Source organism: Juglans regia, chromosome 11 (genome assembly GCF_001411555.2).
Source record: "Juglans regia cultivar Chandler chromosome 11, Walnut 2.0, whole genome shotgun sequence".
Lineage (NCBI taxonomy): Eukaryota > Viridiplantae > Streptophyta > Magnoliopsida > Fagales > Juglandaceae > Juglans > Juglans regia.
The window spans coordinates 21521590-21544778 of record NC_049911.1 but is presented as its reverse complement, the minus strand read 5'-3'; the positions used below and the strand labels follow the sequence as shown (position 1 = coordinate 21544778).

General features: G+C 34.6%; 2 protein-coding genes across 2 annotated transcripts; one reads left to right on the top strand and one right to left on the bottom strand.

The window, feature by feature from the left end:
• Positions 1-3889: 3889 nt before the first annotated feature.
• Positions 3890-8587, top strand: LOC109018376. Its single transcript, XM_019000532.2, has 3 exons — positions 3890-4247; positions 6839-6980; positions 8192-8587. The coding sequence occupies exons 1-3, from the start codon at positions 3964-3966 to the stop codon at positions 8276-8278; spliced, it is 513 nt and encodes a 170-aa protein (XP_018856077.1). The 5' UTR covers positions 3890-3963; the 3' UTR covers positions 8279-8587.
• Positions 8588-10296: 1709 nt separating this feature from the next.
• LOC109018384 lies at positions 10297-11718 on the bottom strand. Its single transcript, XM_019000541.2, has one exon. It carries the CDS (start codon positions 11277-11279, stop codon positions 10377-10379), a length of 903 nt encoding a protein of 300 aa, XP_018856086.1. The 5' UTR covers positions 11280-11718; the 3' UTR covers positions 10297-10376.
• Between the last annotated feature and the right edge of the window lie 11471 nt (positions 11719-23189).

The window sequence follows — 23189 nt, the reverse complement described above, 5'->3', positions numbered from 1 at the left end:
TTCACTCATTCAACTGCACAATCCCATGTATAACCCATTCACTCGTGTAGAAGTAATTTCAAGCATTGTATACTAATTCTAAGTTTAAGAAAGTGCAATCTCGATCATTAAGAAGAACCAACACTCTCTTTTGGATGCCCTCCTCTCTTTTTTGAAACTCTTCCCTTGTATGATGGAGTTCTCTATCTCTCTTTTGAATTTCAACCTCTCTCTTTCGAAGTTCTTCCTTTCTTTGCTGGAGTTCTTTTTTCTTTGCAACTAGACTTTCATTTCCTTCTTCAAAATTTGTCCATACAAAATAGTTGCAGTATAGCTTTCCTTGTAGCAAACAACTTGTAAAAATCATTGTAAGAAATTGAGAGATTACTTCAATAGTATAGGAAATTAAGTATACCAACAATAGTTGTTAATAATGACCTCCTTATTGCACTTTAGACAAGTAAAAAAAAAATGCCTTCTTGGATTTCTTGAGATGTTCGAGACTTTGAGACGTGCTATCGACCCGCATAAACATATTGGAGCACTTTTTGAACAAAGATCAACCAAAAAATATGATAAATGCAATTGCGATGAAGACATTGCAAGTCGGAAACACAAACACACTTGAAACAAATAATGGTAAGCATTAAACCCTTCTCTCAAAACTGTCTTAAAATAACTTAACCAAAACATATACCCTTGAAGCAAAAGATTCATATAAATTATTTTTGTAATCATCTACAGGGCAAAGCAAACCTACATGTAGCCAAACAACATGCTGCAAACAAGCCCAGTTGGAATTCTATGATCTATTGTATTTTTTGAATACTATCTAATATGTATTTCAGTATTTCAACTTTTTTTAAACTCGAGGTCATCTCTTTATTCTATTTAAGGTTATGTTGTGCTAGCTTCCATCCTGATTGAAACTTATATTCCATTGAACTTGCAAACCAGCATGTAATATTGTTAATCAATGAATTTTTGTAGCAGTTCGGGTAAGAGGAATGAGTTTTACGAAAATCTTTCAGGTTGTCAAATGAAATAGCCATGATGGCTCGAGCCACTTTATTTTTTTATGCATTTTTTTTCCAAACTTGATTGAAAAATATCAAACATCACACCCTTTCCCTCGATGCAGTGAATTAAAATAATGTAAGTGGAAAATAATATGCAACTGCTGATATTGTTTATGCATTTTTTTCCAAACTTGTTTGAAAAGTATCAAACATTCAACTCCTTCACTCGCCACAATCATAAAGCATCAATGTTCCAAAATAATAATTAAAATAATTAAAACAAAAGGGAGGAGTAAGGTCATCGTGAATCCTACCTCGGAGGCACCGAGACAGTGTGCGAAGTTGCCAGTGGAGAGCAGGCTGAAAGGGACAAACTCTACAGTGTAAAAACCGTCGGCATGAATGGGATGAAGGGGACGAAGGGGCCTCTACAGCTTAGGAAGGGAACGACGCATGAAGGGCACACAGGGACCTTTGCTGCTCAGGAAAGGGACGACGCACCGTCATGCAAGAAGTGGAAGAAGTTTAGGCACTTCTCTATTTTAACTAATAACTTTTATAATTAACTATACATCAACTTATCTATTTTTTCTCTATATCATATAAATATTTTGTTCTTTATTCTTTTTTATTAATTTTAAATATATTTTTAATTACCATTAAATTTGTAATATTCTCAGATTTTTCAATATTATTAATATGAATCTATTGTCACACCCAATAAAAAATTAAAAAGAAAATAAAGATGAAAAAACTCATTCATCCTTTTTTTTTAACTTTTTATCATTTTATCATGTTTTGAAAAAATTTTACCATGACTATTTTTCTTTTTATTAAAATAAAATGTTTTAATAATATTATAACTTTTTCTTATGTTATAAATAGAAGTGTAAATGTGAGAAATATAAAGAAAAATTAGGAAAAAGAAAGAAATAATAATAAAAAAATATTTACATAGATGAATAGTGCATGTACAATGTAGAGAAGTACTTCAACTCATATTTATTTTACATTGATTTTACATAATCCAATGGAAGCCTTAATTTCACATATTGTTCTCTATTTCACAAAAAATTGCAAAATAGAGAATCTATTGAGAGTGCTTTTAGTAGTTAGTTCTAATAAAAAAGAATTGATAAGCTTGAAACAATATGTGGAGATGGGCTTGGGCTTGGGCTTGGGTTTGGGCTTGGGTTTGGGCTTGGGCTTGGGCTCTGGCTCAAGAGCCAAGGCAAAAGTGGGTCGAAAAGAATTTGCTCAGGCCAAGGAAAGGAAATATATGACCAGGGAGTTTTCGTCTTCATATGGATGACTTCCTTAGAGACGATTCTCATCGTAGATAATCGAAGAAAATGCTAAATTGTGATGGGTAATATTACTATGTCTCTTAATTTATACCACTCACTTACTCTCTTGATATAACAATATGGTGCCACGTGACTTATTATAAGAAGTTTAAAAATATATATATTCAAAACAAATTGGCTCCCGAAAATACAAAAAGATGAAAATCAAAATCCTAAATTTCTTCTACCCTTTTATGTTTGTGTTTTAAATTTTTATAATTTTTTAATAAGACATGTGGCATATCAAGGGACATATTGAGTGGTATAAATTTGGGAGCTTAGTAGCATTTCTCAATTCATGTGATAGATTAATGTTGTATGAGCAAAAAGAGTAGGGAGTTTGTTGACCACGTATTATTGCATTGTGATGTGGTCATGAGCTTATGGAACGATATCTTTGCTAGAATGAGATATTTTGGGAAATGTTGAGAAGGGTGATCGATTTACTAGTAAGTTGACCAGGCATCCAAGGCAATACTCAACTTGCAGTAATGTGGATGATGGTCCCAATTTATCTAAGGTGGTGCATATGGATTGAGAGAGATACAAGAATTTTCGACATTCGGGAATGGACAATAGACAAGTTTAGAATGTTTTTTCTTAATACTTCTTCTATTGTTGTAATAGATTTTAATGATATGAACATTCATTACTTCCTTGTATCTTTAGACAATCAATCATAGGAGTTGCTCTTATGTAAGTCCTGTGTACAAGGGTCATGTCTACTTTTCTAAAAGATTCTACCTTACTAAAAAAAAAAGACATAGTATTTACATCAGACATACTTTGTTAAAAAAGGTAAAGTATAAACATTGGACATGGAATTTTCTTTTGTAAGAGAAGTCACATTGAAGATTGGGAAGAAATTTGATCTTAAGTACAACCAGCAGATGTTCTTCTTATTCTCACATTCACACTTTTCCTATTGGCAGAAGAGATGAATTGGCTGCAGTGCTGGTTTTTCTTTCTGCAACTTTATTGGTTGGGGTTTTATCAGGGGTTAGTGTTGTTTCTTTGCAGAGCTCTAAGAATAGACAGCTGCCAAGGCTACTCATAAAGATCAGTAGTAGTATATTTTAAAAATAAATTTGATCTTTTCTTTCATTAAAACATCAATTTTCAAACATCAGAAGACATATGATGATTCAAAGGTTACCATCTCTTCCTGGGAATACTGGGGATTTCATCTGCTATAAATAACCAGAAACTATTTTATAGAATATACTATTTGTAATTCATGGACCAATAAATGAGCAAGAAAAATCTGGGGTCCTAACAACACATAGCATTACATTACCTGAAAAGAAAGAAATAACAAGAAAGAGATCATGCTGGAGCAAAATAACAAGCCTGAGAAGCAATTTGCCCATTTTGAGTGTGTCCTAATATTTTTTTTTAAAAATATTATGAGTCTTAAAATTATATATAAGCTTGATTAGTGTTAAATTTAGTATTAAATTTTAAAAAGTATTTTTTTATAAAAATTAAAAAATATATATTAAAAAAAAAGTGATAAACTCCACCTCCAATCCAGGCCATAAAAATGATAAAACACCAGGCTCAACTGAACTGAGAGTCTGGAAAAGGAAAACGGATATTTTTATACTGTTTCTGCATCTATGGGAAGTCTCTCTCTTCTCCCTCTCTCTCTAGCCGCTTCATTGAGACCCCATCTTTCCCCTTCCAAAACCCAACTCTCCAACTCCGTATTCTGCCCACACCTCTCTTCGACAACTCTTAAATCCGTACGGATTCCCAGCAAAACCATAGTTTTTGGAAGCAACGAAAGTGACTCTGGAGAGTCTCGTTTTTTGGATGAGAACGGAGTCGTTGATGATATGGATGGGTATCTCAACTACCTTTCTCTTGAATATGACACTGTTTGGGACACCAAACCTTCCTGGTGAGTGCTTTTTCATTCATGGATCTTTCTTATCTTTCAGTGTTACTTCGTTATCCTCATTGTTTATGATTACCCTTTTTGTTGTAATTCCTAAAGCTTATTTTCCGATGTTGGTTAATTTAGTGTGTTTGTATGTTACATATCACCATACATTTTAGTATTATATTATTCTCGAGTTTATATGGATATTAGCAGTAATACGCTGGGCTCAATTAATTTGAATTATATCTCCCTTTCCTGGTCTGAGAATCTCTATACTACTTTGAGCTGCGGTTCTTCCCTATTTTTGTAACCGTCTTGATGATAAGATTCACACTTCAGCGTTTTTTTTTTTTCGTTTTTTTCCACTTCCCGTAGTTTTTATTTTAATTGCAAGTAGTTGAAGTTTCTAGTTAATTGGATACATAAAGTTTAGTGCCAGATAATTAACTAGAATGATCAAGAGAGAATCTGTGGAAGACCCTTCAAAATTGATTTGCATATGGAATTAAACCAAGTCAGGTATTTCTAATTTTAATTATGACCTATTGGGTTCTAACGTTGTGTAGTTATTCATTAGTAATCAATGTGATTTGTTTAGTGTAGGTGCAGATAGAGCCAATGGTAATTTGTGTTAGAGTCAATGGTTTGATAGAGCAAATGGATCAACATCCATTATAAAAATGAATGCTTTGCTCTTTGTGAGCATGATGTTTTCAATTAAAAAAAAGGAAAATAGACTCTTAAGGGATAGAAAAAGACTAAAATAAAGAAAGATTGCTCGAGTCCTGCCGTCCAAGCAAGTTAGTAGACTCACATCTCATAGTTCTGTGAATAGTAGTGAAATGGTTTGAGTTAAAATGTTTTATTGGGTTTTGGAAAAAGAGAGAAAAAAAGCTGAATAAAAATATTATAAAGTTTAAAAATTGTTTGAATATAATTTTTTAATATTGTTTTTATTTTGAAATTTGAAAAAGTTGTATTCTTTTGTGTTTTGTTTGGAAGTTTGGGAAAGTTGTATTGGGTTTTGTGTTTGGATAATTAGGTAACGATTAGATGAAAAAGTTAAAGATTTGACATTGAAAAATGTTTTGTATTTGAGTGATGTTTGGAAAATAAATTTTGAGAATATCTAAGGGCATGTTTAGGAAGTGAGATGAGATGAGATGAAAATTATGTGAATAGTAATGAAATGGTTTGTGAATAGTAGTGAAATGGTTGAGTTAAGATGTTTTATTGGGTTTTGGAAAATGAGAGAAAAAAAGTTGAATAAAAATATTATGAAGCTAAAAAATTGTTTGAATATTATTTTTGTTTTGAAATTTAAAAAAGTTGTAATGTTTTTTGTGTTCTGTTTGGAAGTTTGGGGAAGTTGTAATAATTAGGTAATGATTAAATGAAAAAGTTGAAGATTTGAAATTGAAAAGTATTTTGTGTTTGAATGATGTTTGGGTAGGAAATCATGAGAAGTTTTGAGATGAGATGAGATATTCTCAACTTATCTCACTTCCCAAACATGTCTCCTCGTTTGTTTTTAGAGATGAGATGAGTTGAGATTAAAGTTAAAAAGTTAAATAAAATATTGTTAAAATATATTTTTTGATATTATTTTTGTTTTGGGATTTGAAAAAGTTGAATTGTTTGTTTTATTTTGTATGGGAATTTGGAAAAGTTGTAATGATGAGATGAGAGGTTTTTAAAGTTTTGGGTTTTAGTCTTGAAAGCAAACCAGGCCTAAGTGTCCAAACAAGCCCTAAGTCTCTTATCAAATGTTGACCACAAAAGTGAATAATGTCATTGAAGGGTAAACTTACTAGAACAAATTTTGAATTAAGTGGTGTTTCAAAATGTAATATCAATCGGTTTATTTATATACCTATGAGTCTCAACTTTTCAGCCCCCTTAATGGTGACCTTTTTGAGGTGACAGCCACTGGTACATAGTAATTTAGCTTGATATGATGGCAATTCATGAGATCAATATAATGACCTCGTGCTAAACTGGTCTGTGACTCCATATTTCTTCTTTGGTACTATTTAAGATGATACATTTGCATAATCACTCTCATGTTGATTTAAATGGTCAATTTTCATAGCACAACCATTTTGACCTGACTGCTTATAAGTATAGAAAGCTACCATTAAAGGAATCTTGTAGAAGATGGACAGAGCAAAATGGAAGTTAGCTAATATGATCAAATAAGTAGTTCTAGTGAACCACAAAATGATACATGACTTTAGGTTGTGTTCCTAAAGATCCATTCCGTCACTTGAAATGGTTAGTCACGGAAAACAGTTGTATGATGCTTCGTTTATTTCATAACGAGGCTAAGAAATCCGAACTTTCTTTTCTTTCTATCCACCTTTTGGCAGCTAAATAGAGTTACTAACCGCATATTTGACAATTTTTCCTCATGTATTGCAAAGCGGAGATGACTTGTGACTACTAAACCTGCACAAATTTTTTATTGGGCATGTTTTTGAACCAATAACTCCTGTTGAATTGAATATTTCAGCATGTATAAAAGTTCTATTGTTTTATGAATGACCTATTTTTGTATCTGTGCTTGCTTTACTATTTGACTTGATTCCTTCATGTCCATTTGTTGTTAGGTGTCAACCATGGACGATAATTTTAACTGGAGTATCAGTGACTGCTAGTAGCTGGTTAATTTTTCACTCAGTAGTTGTCACAATCGGCATATTGTTACTAATATGCACATGGTGGTACATCTTTTTGTATTCTTATCCAAAGGTTTGAGCATCTTCTCCTAGTTAATGAATTTCTTTTTATGGGATCCAACCCCCCTCACCCCTTTTGCTTCTTGGGGCATGCTAATTAATTCTTGCATATTCCTTGCTTAGCTAATGTAGTTTCTGTTTTATAAACTGGCCTTTAGGATTTTGGAGATGTTTAGAGAGATGCCCCTTGTATTATACTTGAAGTCTCCCTCCCCCCGTCTCTCTCTGAAACACATACTCTTGCAAATATACGTACTCCCTTTTCACTTCCAATGATAATTCCTCAAGAAAAATATTTTGCACCTCCAAACTGATAACGAATAACATGGTGACCAAACTACAAAGTTGAGTCATTTCACCTTCGAACTACCATTTGTTGTCAAATATCAACTTTCATCTAATTTTAACCATTGATGACAAAAAGTAGGTGCTATACCACAATTTTAACAATCGCATCTTAGCGGAAGGTACACATTGTAATGTTTTGGTTGTTTAAGGATGCAATGTCTTAGCTTTGGTAATGAGTATCCGTTTTGGGGTATAAAGTGTATCTTTTCCTGATTTCTCACCATTTACGGCTTGAAAGGGTGGAAATTTAACATGATGGACGTGGGATGCATATTTTAAATCTCAGATCCAATGATGATTTCCCATTGATTTCATATAACAGCCTCTGTTATGGTAGGAGAAACACACTGTGCCGAAAAAATGAGAAAGTGAATGTGAATCTCTATGGAAGTAAGATGCATATGTGGAAACAATGATTAACCATTTATGCTTATAATTATTTGTTTCTTGAAAGGTCTAGTTGACATTGTAGATTTGCGTTACTGAATTAAAATTTACTTAGGACAGAACTTGCAAAGATATTGCATGATTAGGTGCTTCGGGCAATGAGGCATATGGAAATTGTTACTGAACCATGAACTTTATGTTGTACTTGCTTATTTTCTTATTGATTCATAGTAAGTACTGTCAGGCTGAATAGTTCCTAGTAATATTGTCGTACTCTTCCTGAGAATTAAAGGAAATGACAAGGGACCTTGACATAGAATCTGGTGAGGAACATGTTCAATTGCTGTTTGTTTCCTTTCAGCATTGTACAGAGTTATCTTGGATTTGGAATTACATGTTACATTAAGATTTAGCGAAAATAGAAACCGAAATGGAAAAAGAAAAAAGAACAGTTAAGGAATAGTTCTATATTTTCTTCTATTTTGTCAGGCGTATTCAGAGATGATTGCCGAGCGAAGAAAGAGGGTGACAAATGGTGTTGAAGACACGTTTGGTTTAGGCAACGATATCAATTAAAATTCAGCTGTGCCGGTAGCTCTTTGTCGCTCTCTCTCTCCGTTTTTCTGCCAACTGAAGTCTCCCGCATTCTTTTGTATAATTCCATAATGTGCTGTTAGTGTAGTTCAAAGAAAGGAAACCTTGATGTTAGGGCGACAGCCTCACAAATCATTCCTCTATTGTCTTTCTGTTTATGTGATTTGAATTAGTCTAACTCCTATCATATCAATTGTTTACTAGTTTTTCATTCACTTTAACATACAGGAATGAACGATCGTATCATTTGTTTGTTTTTGGAGTTGAAAGTCACATTATGTGGTGTTGGTAGTTTTGAGTGCAAAATGTTAGATGTGTATCAGTTGAAGGGTGAAATGTATGTCTTCTCTCTTATTTTATCACCCCACTCAAAAAAAAAAAAAAAAAAAAAAATTGAGGCATATATTAGATATTTATATGGATTTTTCTAAAGTCTGATAATATTAATTGAAATACTCTTTTAATTATATCACTATTCCCATATTTAAGGATTTGAGGCAATTATTTTTGTCTCTTTTACAATGAATTGAAATAATTATATCACCATTCCCATAACTTAAAACAACCATTTTAGTGATTGTAGTGATTTTAGAGACGTGATGCTACATCTGTATGTGAAGCTCACGCTCTATTCATTATCTAGAGCAAATTGCTTGAAGAAAATGTCATGGCAGCTTGACATGATAGAGACGAGACGGTATAAATCCTAACACACAGACATGGTTGCATGCCCCTAAAACAAATTGCTTGTAGAAAATTTCAAGCTTATCCAGAAAGACGAGAGTTCTGGGTCATGTGAGAGTGAGAGTAGCTTCAATGAATAGTACAAATTACGGTCCCAAACAGCAGACAACACCACCTCTGCCTTGCGGTAGGTTACTACAGCAGAATCTGATACGACCATACAAAATTATTCGAGTTTACACCTCTGCATCACTTTTGGATACAAAGTGAATGACATTTATCCCATATAAACCATTTGAGATAAGCATTTCTTCTTGGGAGGGGGAAGTATGTTAAAGCCTCTGGCTGTCGATTGTTACAGAATGAACCATTCAATTGATTTCAAAGTTTTTTTTTTTTTTTTGAACTCTTTACCCAAAGGATTATCCTACGATCTACCGATTATAACCTAAATTTCCTTGTTATGTATCCAAAAAGTCAAAGAAAATCAGACACATAAATGGATTTTTCATGTTTTTTTCCGTTTTTAGGTTGGGAATTTGGGGTTGAGTTACTGCTGAGCCCTGTGAGCAGTGCAGCTTGACCTACCTTCAACCATATCTTGCATTACAGAGGACATAAATAATGTACAGTCCTTCCAGTTCGAGGTGCAAGCTGCTATGAGGGCACACATTCCACACTGTTAACGTGGCAAAACTTGATATGAGATTTAGAGGCTGCGTCTTCCACACTGCTAACATGGCAGAATTTGGTCGAGTGTGTCATCCACACCGACTTGCAAAGATAATTTTCCTAAAGCCTATTACCGGGATACTTCAGTTCCATTACAAATCATTTGCGTCTTATGTCATTTAAGGCTTCTCTTTTGATGTATCTGAACTACCAGCACGTGATAATATACGAAGAAATATGCATCACACCTGTTCCATGGCTTCTCCATAATAAATTATAACTTTCAATCTGTATCAATCACAAGTATCTGCAACTAAGGGAATGATCAAGTAGTGTTCACCGACCTTTTTGCTTCTCTTTTGAGACGAAGGCTTGTAATTGTTGTTAATCACAGTGACGAGAAACTGGAAGAGAGATCATACTCACAGCTGCAGTACACACTTTTCTTGTTGGTGAACACTACTGCAGACCCATCTCCCAATAATCCTTCTCCCTTCAACAATTCTCAGAGGAATATCAAAACAAGATTTCTTATTTGAACCATTATAAACAAGCAGGAATGACATTTCTATGTGGTTGTAAATAAGTAATGTTTGAGAAGTGAAATGGGAAGCGGAAAGAAAAACTAGTAATCTGCATTTACTTGTATTTCAATCACATTCTATTATCAAAACCACAACTACAGGTATTTGTTGAAACTCAAAAAAGATGAAAATAACACTTTCTATTCATGCTTCCAAGCATACAGAACAAGTGAGAAAACAAGACCTTGTGAATTGGAATCGCTAATTTGCTGAGGGCATGACCAAGTTAATACAGAAGGGTCAAAAGTGCAGTGACTGGCACCCCACAAGTTGTCAGCAGAGAGGCAAGTTTGGAACATGAAAACAGCATTGCCCATAGCATTACCAAAGAGCCAATTGTGGACATCCCAAAACACTTCAACTGGAAGGCCATCCACCACAATGGTGTGATTGCCCCTGAACTTCCACTTCAGCCTCTTTACCTGCATCACCATTTTACTATCAATCCGAATCACAAGACATGGGTCATTTAGCCCAACAGTGTCACACTCAATTGTGACATCGTGCATCTGTCCCTTATCGCAAAACTGAGCCTTTGAACCATAAAATCTCTTCCCGAAAAGGTGCTCTCTCTTAGCAATAAAAATGGCATTGGAGTGAAGTACAGGGTCAGCCTCAATCTTCTTATATGCCTCTTTTTTCAAATCCCCAAGAAGTAGAACCATTTCTTGGTTAAACACAAGAGCTAAATAGAATCCCTCCAATGGTTCAGGCCCAGAACCAAATTTAGCATTAGCCAAGTCCCAGTAAATCTGGATTGTACAAGAATCCACCTCTAAATTCTTAGACCCTTTTCGCTTAGAGAACAACCAGGGCTTTATGTCAACCTTACGAAGGCATTGATTGGCCAAATCATCAATCCCAACGCTAAGGCCTTGACCCATCAAAGTCTTGGTCCATGTAATAGTGATCAAGCAACGACCCCGCAATTTACACCGATAGACACAGGTAACCACATTTTGAGCCGCTTTGGCTGCACTTGAAGAGGATGAATCAGCGACTTGGACGCCATTTTCACCGAAACAGGAAGGAAAATCCCTCATGATAACAAAATCAAGCACTAAGAAACTCTCTTTCTGATTTCTCTACGATGTTACTAAGCAAAACGTTGATATTTCACTGCTAGATAACAAAATGTAGAGAGTGCAAGAGTAACACAAGAGGGGGTCTTCTACCTCAACGACAGAAGGTGAACCCAAGCACCCATCATCCGAATGTTTCAAGAATATATGAGAGAGAGAGAGAGAGAGAGGACTTAGATTTGCTTCACTGGGAAAGTCTCTGCCAAGTACAACTCAGAACTGACCCAAACAAAATTAGATTGAGCAATAAAGAAACAAGAGAACTGCGGTAGGAGAGGTAGTTTGTAATTTTTGTACCACTGTCACATGTTTTGGGGGGGCGGGGGATCGCGCGTTGGGGAGGGAGAAAGAGAGTAGAAACGGCAAGTTGGCCAACAATGCAGAAACGGCAACTACTGGGTATTTGCTGGATTTGTCCGCTTAATTATAATACCACGTTACACGAGAAAAAGCTAAAGCTGTCTCTCTGTCAAAATTAATATTCTCTCTCATATATATAATTATTTTTTCTTTTTCTTTCCTTCTTCTTCTCCATAATTTGAAGAATCATGATGGGTCATCCTTTAACTGACATAACACATGCAACGGAGCCGACAAATCCAAATCTTTTTTTTTTTTTTTTTAATATTGAAGTGTTTTTAAAGTTTACTCAAGATTTTGATAACAAGGATGACAATTCTTTTACTCCCCTTGTTTGGAGTTTTCCTTCTGCAGAATTTGTGTCACACTGTCACCCATACCGTAAGACCGACCTATTTCACCTCCGCCAAGAAAGACAGATATAGTAAGAGAGGACAATACTATAAAAGATCTAAAGGATGGAAAAGAGGCACTTCTCTAATAATGTTGTGTTCTTCTAGAAAAAAAATTTTTATCAATCACTATTTACTACTTCACATCCAACATCATATGAAAAAAATTCTCACATCCTATAATAAAAAAACGATAAATATCAAATGTAAGAATGAATAGTGATTGATGTATAAGATTCCTCTTCGTTCTATTCTCAATAGGGGTATGAATTGGTTTGACTGTTTTCTGCCATTTCAAGCTTTCATTGTCTGCCTTAGTAATGGCAAATCCAGAAAGCAGATATCAGTTAACGTTCTTACTCAACTTGAGGGTATTGAGAGTATCAAGCAAGAAAGAGATCGGACACATCAAGACTAAAAAGTCGAGTTTTCTTTTTCAGATATTTATGAAATTTGTAATGCAATATGAGAGTGTCTACTTCTGTTATTAATGAACTGTGTCTACAATTGCACATCTTTATACTTTACTTTTTGAAGTCAAAGAAAGATGTCTATCATAATGTGTAATTCCGCATGTTGAGAAGGGTTCATACGCATCCTTATTCTGAGCAACCTGCATGTGGGTACGATGTTTAATAATGTGGTCTGTTGCCGGAAAGGAAAGGGAAGAGGTAATTCAAGTACTTGAATTCTTATATCTTAAAGCATTATGCACAGCATTGAATGAATAACTTTGTTAACATTTTTCTTTTTTTTCATATATTTTTTTAATCATCATAAATATTTTTAAAAAAATAAAAAATTTACAATATCATTAAAGAATATTTTCTTAATCATTTGATAAAAAAAAAAAAAATCCCATTGGGGACCCTTTTTGAGTCCCGAATTCATTTCTCAAATTGCATTATGCACAGCAGTGATCCTTGACCAGCAAAACTTCTGGCTGTCAATCCCAATGCCTCTCTCTGCAGATTGCAATCTAGCCAGAAAGGGTATAACGCCCACATCTACTAATTAATTATTTTTGTTAAGAGCATCTGATTTGACAACTATTAATAAAAGTAAAGTTCTATTTTCTTTTAATAATAATTAAAAGGATTTTAAAAAATATTATTTTTGTCGATGGTTCTCAAATGTAATAATCAAATGTGTTGCTAAGGAATGTTTAAATCATTTTCATCTCATTTTATTTTTAAATATTATTTAAATATAAATATTTTCAAATTAATCATTACAAATTTTTAAAATTAATTATTATAATTTTTCTAAACTTTTAAACAAAAAAAATTCAATTTTTTCACATTATAAAATAAAATTAATATTAAAAAATGATATTCTAACAATATTTAAATTTATAATATTTTTTATTCAATTTTTTATTTTTCTCATTTTCCAAAATCCCATAAAATATAGGTTGTGTTTGGATAGTAGAGTATTCAATATTTTATCATTAATTTTCACCTACTTTTTACTATTATTTAATATTTTATCATTACTATTTTCATCAATTTTTTACTAATATTCACATATCATCTAAGATCACCCAACTACCCAAACATAGCCTAACTCAAGCTATCTCACTATTATTTACAAATTATCTTACTATTATTTATAAAATTCTCATATCATCTCACTCCCTAAACATCTCCTAAATATGGTATCTCCTAATAAATAGTGATGTGACTTGGGTCTAATTCCATTAAGCCAAACACTTAAATTATTAGCTAGTTGATTGCTAATCTTCATTCTTGATAAAGGATTTTAGAAACCCTAGTTACAATACAAGTTGATACTTGTGAGTGGAAAATCTTGTCTCTTTTCTTTAGAGGGAATGAAATGTGCCCCAAGTTCATACTCTTTTAAGCATGTTATGGGAAGAGCTAACTTTGAGAATACCCAAACTTTGAGAATAACCAAAAACATATAATCAATAAGATATGTTATTATTCATTTTAAATTAACATCAGTTAATATATATATATATATATATATATATATGTCGCATATTAAATGGCTTTTTATTTCAGTTTTTGGCGTATGAATTGGTTTAAAATATGATAAATAGATCGATGTGACTGAAGATGAAAAAAATTAAAAAAATTAATACAATGAATATTCAAATTGAATTGACATCCTTAGTGTGAATGGACCATAATAAGTCTTTCGTGACATTCTACCAATTAATGCCTTATCAAGAGAAATGGGAGATCATCGGCAGCCCCCACCATGTGATACTCATGATCATTAATTCAACTTACATGACTAAAATTTTAGTAGCCCAACCGTTTGGACTTGTGATGGATGGATTGTGTTTTATCCAAACGCATTCAATGTAAATGTAGAAAAAATAAGGTCTTTCTTGGATAGCATGCAGGAACTTGTCATTTAGATTTTTTTTTTTTTTTTTTTCTTCTTCTTCTTCTTTTGAAATAATCTTAGAAACAAAATCAGCCTCAAACAAAGAGAGACGTCGGGTACAATTGAAGGTATTAATCACTACAAAAAAAATAAGTATTTGTGACGAACTATTTACGACGATAAAGATTATTTACAACAAATAAGTATTTGTGACAGAAAATGATCATTTTCGATGAAAATAACTAGTCACAAATAAACAATTTTCTTATAATGAATATTTCAAAAAATCTCCAAGATAAAACTCACTCGACATCATGATTAAAGATTGCTAGTTAGGTTTGTAAATATGTTTGGACCGGAAGTTGGAAAATTAAGAATTATTCTATATATATATATATATATATATATAATTCCGCCATGAAAGTAATGTAAAGGTACTTCATTCCAAATGGCAAACATCATTAATTAATTGTGGGGCACCAGGAATTGGTGTAACTAAGAAAGTTTCAAACTATAATTTGGTGGACCCTCGATCTCTCTCGATCGTTTGGGAAGTGGAAGTTATAATAACAATTAATCTAATTAATTAGGTATATAGACATATCGCCCTTAGTAACGTAACCTCCATCCATACTGGACCAAACCAATTAATTGCGGGCCACCAAAGACAACGAATTGATAATATCCACTTGAAAAACGTTGCAGCTAATTAAGAAGATAATTAGATTGAATTCAATCTCCTCCAATCCACCATATATCTAATTTCTGCGCTACTATGATCATCAAAGTTAAAAACGAAGAAAGATTAATAACAAAGGTGCTTAAGTACTCGGGGTTTACACGCTATATATATATATGCATGTGAAAGAAATTAATATGGTGGTCGGATTTAATTAAGAAAAATTATTCTCATTGACCACTGTTTACCACTCCACACTCCACACTCTACATTTTATAAAAAATACTTTTATATCTTATGAAAAAGTTATAGGTGTGAAGTGTGAGAGTGAATAGTAACTTATATATTATATATATATATATATAATATCACTTTAGTACCCCTCTCTCTCATATCACTACCATAGATCACGTGTCATGATGAGGGGTTTAATTGATTTAGAAAAGGGAAGGGAAGTAACTTTATTCACCCTTTAGTGTTGTTGGGTTTGTCCCCTCATCAAGTAACTATATATTATGCCTTCTCATGAGTTTTTTATTTTACAAACTGCAATATATAAATTCCATAAACCGAATTGGTTGGGGGTGAAAGGTGGGAATATTTCAAGCTTTCAATTTCCAACTCTCTTCATTCGACACGTCGACGTTTTGCCAGCCCACCCGGCCGGCTAGGTTAACTCCATGTGCTGAAAGCTCCAAGTCATCTAGCTAGGGTACGCACAATGGCCCACGCACCTCTACGCATACTGCATGCGAGCATCGATCAACATGCATTCATGCCAAGGCAATTGTGGGGTTTCATTTCTGGGCAACCAACTTTAAAGAAAATTACCCATCAAGCATTGACGTACGACGTCATTGCTCTCTCAAGACCCATATTGCAGAGTTTGTTCACTAGTACCGCTTATGATCGAGCTAGCGTGTACTTTTGTAAATATACTATACTGCTTATTATATATAGTATGGTACATTCATATTAGCCAATTGACCGAATGATGACCCACCATGTTATGCATGCATGGACATTCATAACCTGCACAACGAATAAATGCAAACAAAATAGACACGAAAAATGATGTGAAACCGACCTAGACCGACATTCACGGGCTTTGAATAGATAAGCTCTCTGTTACAATTAAGATAGAGATAAAAGAAGGAAAGAGAATAAGATGCTGATCAATTGAAGTGCATGCCAAAGTCCCCTGATCGATCTCTTCATAGCAGCCTAGCTGCCTTATCCTTTCTACCTGGCCTCTATTCTTTTTGTATTCTTCTGCCTTTAGTTTTTTGTGCCTCTTCTCTCTATTATTTTGTCTTATTTTTGCTTAATTTCTCAAAGCTTAATTTCTTTTAAAAAATGATACTTACAATCGTGAATATACAAACGTCATATAATTATTTTAAAAAATAAATAACTAAAATATTTGTATAAAAAATAATAATTTTTTAACAATAGATCTCACTCTTTTTTAAACTGACTGTATAATATTTATACACTCTATAATTACATGTACCATTACTTCTTCTTCTTTTTTTTATTATAGCGTGTCCATAATGAAATAAGGCCTCGTTTGGATGGTTTGAATGCTACCCGGCCTGGCCGACAGAAACTACATATGAACCAAAATAACCATGATGTCCATGCGTATATGTTCTCTTTCAACAAAAACTTCAAATCATGTACTCACCATCCTAAGTAAACATCATTAGACAAGAGTGAGGTCGATAACTTTGATCGCACACTACCAAGATCGTAAAGAGTAAAAACAAAAATCAAAGGGTGAAGATATATACTCTCAGCTCCTATGATTTCTCTCATAATTGCTCTACTCAATGCGGTCTCCTGCACAATTATCATATCTTGACTGTCTGTACAAATGTTATCTACTGCAATCTGTCACTCTCAACTCAATTTTAACAATTTTGGATTGTTTGGGTTAAAAAAATCTCTCTATTCAACTTATTTCATCCTATCTCATCTTATATAATTATTATAAATTTTTTAAATTCTCACACATAATACAATAAATAATTTAATTTTTTTAAATTTCAAAACAATAATATTAATTTTAAAAAATAATATTCTAACAATATTTTATTCAACTTTTATTTCAGTGCGGTTTGAATAGTAAGATAAAATGAAATAGTTTAAATGAAAGTTAAAAATTGAATAAAATATTATTTTTTAATATTAATATAATTATTTTAAGATTTGAAAAAATTGAATTATTTATTATATTTTATGTAAAAATTTAAAAAAATTATAATAATAAGATAAGATAAAATACTCTAACGATCTAAATAGAAGCAAATCATCTCATTTTATCTAACTTACTGTCCAAACCTCCCGCAAAATTTCAAGTGATTCTTGACAATTGCATTGCACGCCTAAGTTCTCTTAACCAGCTATCTTATTAGTAGGCCAGCTATACAGCCAAAGCAATTCAAGCCTTCCTGCAAATTAACACCCTTTGATTTCTCTTCGCCAATAAGATTATGCCACCCAATTCTTAAAATATATATGTATATGTATATGTGTGTATTGTGTAACGACCCGGTCCATATTCTAACCAAGATCTTATTGGGCCTAAATTATGTTTATGGATCATATTAAAAAGTCTAATTGCAATTTAGACAATTTGAAATAGGTGATGGCCCAAAAAGTATTTGGTGGGTTATGAATTTTTATTGAGGGCTTAATAATTACATTAAAGCCTATTTAAAACTTCTGGACCAGATGGACCCCATTTATAAGCTCGAAAACGCTTATTAGGCAAGATGGGCTCAATTTTTTTAAGAATCCAGAACAAGAACTCAAGAGAAAACCTAGGATCCAAGGTCCAAGAACATTTGCTCAACATCCAGCCTCGTCTATAAGCTGGCAAGCAAGTGGACTTCTCACTCCTCTTCCACTAGGGTTTTTTACTGGTCCACTAATGTGTATATATACATACACTTTTTTTTATACATATAAAAAAAAAAGGGCGTCACCTCCATTTATTCATAAATAACCCTCACTAAGTTGGAGGAAAACCATGAATACAACTTCATCCCAAATAAAAAATAACCACAAGACAAAAAAGACTACCAACCAATATAAGAGATACCCCATCTATCCATACGGACAAGCCCATGAAGTCTCTCCGGACCAAAACCATCTCCTATAAAATCCATAACTCAACCTTTGACCCCTTCTTTAGCTAGAAAATCAGCGATCATATTAGCCTCTATAAAAATATGACGCACTCGAACATTGAGAGAAATAATGAGACTCGTAGCTTCTTCGCAAAAATCTCACAAATACCAGTAATTACAAGTCCCCGAAATAAACCACCCCACCACTACACTCGAATCAGATTCAACTAAAAAATTCATCAAGCCAAGCTGATAACACAGCCTCAAACCATCTAGAAAAACACAACACTCTGCAACGGTGTTTGTTGTGTGTCCATAAGAATGTGCAAGACCCGTCACAACACGTCCATTTTCATCCCGAATGACAACCCCTCCACCCGACGCACCCAAATTTCCACATGAGCCACCATCAACGTTCAGTTTACAAAGACCAGCAGCAAGCCGTGACCGCGCAACCAACCTCGAAGGCTTAGAAACAACCAGCACAATGGGACAATTTAATTCCCTTATAATCCCTCTCGCTCTCTCTCTCTCTCTGGAACCCAACCTCTTGAACTGTCTCATTGTTTTAGAATTTTGCATAATAAAATTTTTTGCCATGCAAACTATGCTCCTCCAACAATATGGCACATCTTCCATCCGAGTTGCACATCGAGCTTGCCAAAGCGCCCAGTAAATAATAATGGGAAGAACACCATGAAACCAACCAACTTGAGAGAAGGAAGACGCACGAAGCCACCAAAAATTCAGAATCCCTTTCCAACATCGAACTTGGACTAAACGCACCGCCATCACTCCTGCAAAATGATCTCATACTTTCATCACCCCTACCCCATCACACAAAACATGATCTAAAGTCTCTATTTGAGAAGCATCACAGCAGTTGAATTTTGATGCCATCTAAACACCAACTCGTCGAACCACCTCATCAATAGGAATTGCAAGATGTCGAGCTCGCCAACACAAGAACGACATTTTCTTTGGTACCTGTTTCTGCCAAAGCCACTTCCTCCATAGACACACATTGCCATGATACCTAATTAAATGCCAAGCCGACTTTGTATTAAAAGAGCCATCAACCGAATGCTTCCAAATACAGCGATCCCCCCCTCCTCATTCAGCCAATCTTGGAAATTAACAACCCTGTCCACTTGCCCACTACTAACCAACATCCACAATTTCACAATATCCTAACCAAAGGAATTAATCAGCAAAGACACTTTAAGCCCAGGGTCCCTAACCTCTACCTACCCTTCCACTAATACACCATTCTCCAACCAATTGTCATACCAAAAACTCATATTACCCCCACGAACCAGACAACATGAATTCTGTAAACTTGAGGCATAACTCGCATAATACTTTTCCAGAAACGCAATCCTTTGTTTGACATCATTACAACCGTAAGATAAGAGTTGTCAACATATTTTTTAGTGAAGAAATTAGACCAAAGAGAACCACCAGATAACAACTTCTATGCAAACTTCATTAATAAAGAGCTTTGTACCTCCAAAAGATCATGTATACCGAATCCACCTTCATCCACCAGTAAGCAAATATATTTCGCCAAGAAACCCATTTCTTTCGCTTTCTATCCATGCTGGATCCCCAAAGGAAACTAGAAAAAATCAAGTTGATACCTTTGATAACCCCTTTCGGCAAATTCATCACTGACAACAAATGAATTGGCATGCTATTTAAAACATGCTTGATAAGAACTATTTTTCTCTCAAAAGATAATAACTTACTCTCTAACCCACAAGGGTGGTTTTTTTTTTTTGTATTTTGTATTTTGTATTTTGTATTTTGGCCAGCAATGGATCAAACATGTGTAATGTAACTCTTCCCACATGCAAGGGCAACCCCAAATACGTACAAGGCCACGCCCCCTCCTCAAAACACGTAAACCTCTTCACCTCCAACTTCCTAGCCTACAAAAAACTAGTAGAGAAAAAAATAAAAGATTTATGCGGACTCACAAGTTGCCCTAGCATTCCTTCATAAGACCAAAGCACACTCATGAGATTTCGAATGGACTCCTTTCCACCATTAGTAAAAATCAGAAGATCATCTATATATAAAAGGTGGCTAATCAAAGTACCTCCTCCCAGATTAAATGTTTTAATACCTCCTTGAAATTTCTTGTGAAGCATCTAAGATAATACCTCCTCTGTTAGAATAAAGAGATACTGCGACAAATGATCCCCCTGACGAAGACCACGGGAAGCCTTAGAAAAACCTTTCGAACTTCCATTTAACATAAGTGGACAAACCGGAGAAGAAATCGAATTAAAAATAGTGTTTCTCCATGCATTCGAAAAACTCAATCGCCTCAAAACTTCCATAAAAAATCTCAAATTTACCCGATTATATGCTTTTGCCATATCAATTTTGAACATGACATCCCCTCGACTTCTGATTCAAACCATGCACAGACCAACTCTTGAGCAAGATCAATATTATCAAAAATGCTATGCCCATGGATAAAAGCCGCTTACTCTGAGGATATAATTTTTTCCAAGATCGGTACCAAACAGAAAACTATAATCTTTGCCATAATTTTATAAACCACTGAACACAAACTAATAGGTCGAAACTGTGCAAAACCATCCAGCACATCCACCTTTGGAATCATCACAATATTCATTGCACCGAAAAACGTTGACAACAGTTTACCTTCAAAAAACTCTCTCGCCATGGCCAACAAATCCTGATTCACAATCTCCCAAGCAATAATGAAAAAATTGGCCAAATATCCATCTGGACCTAGACTACTAGTCTGCGGTATGGACCACAACGTGCCCTTACTTCCTCCATCAACGGTGGTGCACAAAGGAGGCTATTTTCTTGCTCTGAAATCGTCGGCCTGAGCAAGTCCAAAGCACCCTCATCAAAATCCACACTGGACATGATCAAAAGATCCTTATAAAAATTGACAGCCCCAACGTGCACTTCATTCGTTGACTCCAAAGATTGCCCATTAGAAAGATTAATCTGATCAACAACCTTATTTTTCTTCTTAACTCGCAAAGTTGCGTGGAAAAAAATTGTGTTAGAGTCGCCTTCTGAGAGCCACTTGATAGCGACTTTTGACATCCCAGAATTTCTTCTTTTTGAAGCCACTGTAAATGGTCATGCTTGCATAATAAAAGATCGGCCTCCCTTTCCTCTGAGTAATCTACACTCACCTCCTATTTAAACTCCAATAAACGCTTCTCAATCTCCATAGTCCTCACTTCAACTCTATCAAAAACCTCCACATTCCATTTTTGTAAAGCTTTTTTTATTAACTTAAGTTTTTTACTCATCTGCACCATTGGACAACACTCAACCAATTAGCTCCAACATTCCTTAACCACCAACAAAAAAGATTCATTTGAACCCCACATAAGGTGAAAACGAAAAGGCCTAGCACATCATCTCCTCTCTCGCAACAAAGATACAAGCATCGGACAATGATTCGACGTAGTCCTCGAAAGGTAGTCAACACGGGCACCCTCAAATAAATTCAAGAACTCCGCATTTACCAAATTTCTATCCAGCTGCGCCCAAATCCAACAACTTGCTAGCTTGCCATTACACCACGACAACCACTGTCCAACCCATGGCAATTCAATCAAACCACATTCTTGAATAGCATAACTAAAATCTACTTTAGGACAAGAGGACCTGAAAATGCCACCCACTTTCTCATCATCACTCCGAATAATGTTAAAATCTTCTCCAACAAACTATGTCCCTCTTCCTACATCTAGATCACTAAGATAAGACCAAAGTTCAACACGTTTTCTTTGAAAATAGCTAGCATACACAAACAAAGTTATAACTTGTGTGTCATCCCGGTAAAACCACCCAATTAAGGCCTTATCTGAGGTCGACACCAAATCAAATTCTCCCGCCAAAGCCTACTCTTCGACGAAAGAATCCCCCAAATATTCCAAGTAAGTATGTTCAACATAATTAAAAAAAATATATATGGGCTTGAGTCATCCTCTTCAAGATCACTACAAGCTTCTTCTTCTTCACACCCCGAAGACAATTCAACGAGATATTCAATTCCATATCAGACTCAAAATATTTTGTTGCTAATTCATCAACATCCTCTTTTGGCTCTTAATCTAATATCGACCGACAAGAGGAAAACTCTGCTGCATTTACACCAACACCTTCACTCAGCCCTCTATCAGCCTTGCGGAAAAACTCAAATTCTAAAGCCTCATCAATAGCCTTTAGGGAACTCCTGGGCGAAAAACCACCATTCGAAATTTCATAAATAGCAGCACCAGACTGAGCATGAATATCATCATCTGACACACACTCCGTTTGCTCAAACCAGCTACCCAAACCATGATATAACTCACCTGACTCTTCTAAAAACTCTCATCCCTTACCATTGTTGCTTTCCACTCCTTTCGCCAAAACCAACAGCTGAACACATGATTGCACACAACCCTTCTCTTTATGCACCAAATCAAATTGACTCTAATTAATAACATCCCTATTGTCAGCCACAAACAACACTTCCTTATTAATAATCTCGAATTCATGCTTCCGATTTTGTATCCAAGCCAAAATTACATCCCTTCTCGAATTTGTGTGTATATACACATACATACATGCGTTGGAATACAACTCACGCATAATAACCGCTTCTACCAATTATGAGTAATGTCATAGCGTAGTAGCCCCACCATGCACATTCTCATCCCCATGCACATGCACTAGGGTTTTCATTTCCAAAAGTAGCATATACATATACATATACATATACATATACATGTGAGATATAAATTCACGCACGTCTATTATTGCCTTCTTCACAATTTCTTCCTCACCACATACGTTCGAGAACCATCGCATGCTTCTCCACGCCACCAACAACCACCATCACGTTAGCCAAGCATCCACGTTGCCACCACGAAGACATACCCCAGGGTTGGCTCTTCCA

Excerpts from the sequence above, each read along its gene's own strand:
- LOC109018376 (XM_019000532.2), top strand. The coding sequence starts at position 3,964 with ATGGGAAGTCTCTCTCTTCTCCCTCTCTCTCTAGCCGCTTCATTGAGA. Across the intron at positions 4,248-6,838 it reads TGGGACACCAAACCTTCCTG|GTGTCAACCATGGACGATAA; the intron begins GTGAGTGCTTTT and ends ATTTGTTGTTAG. Across the intron at positions 6,981-8,191 it reads TTTTGTATTCTTATCCAAAG|GCGTATTCAGAGATGATTGC; the intron begins GTTTGAGCATCT and ends CTATTTTGTCAG.
- LOC109018384 (XM_019000541.2), bottom strand. The coding sequence starts at position 11,279 with ATGAGGGATTTTCCTTCCTGTTTCGGTGAAAATGGCGTCCAAGTCGCT.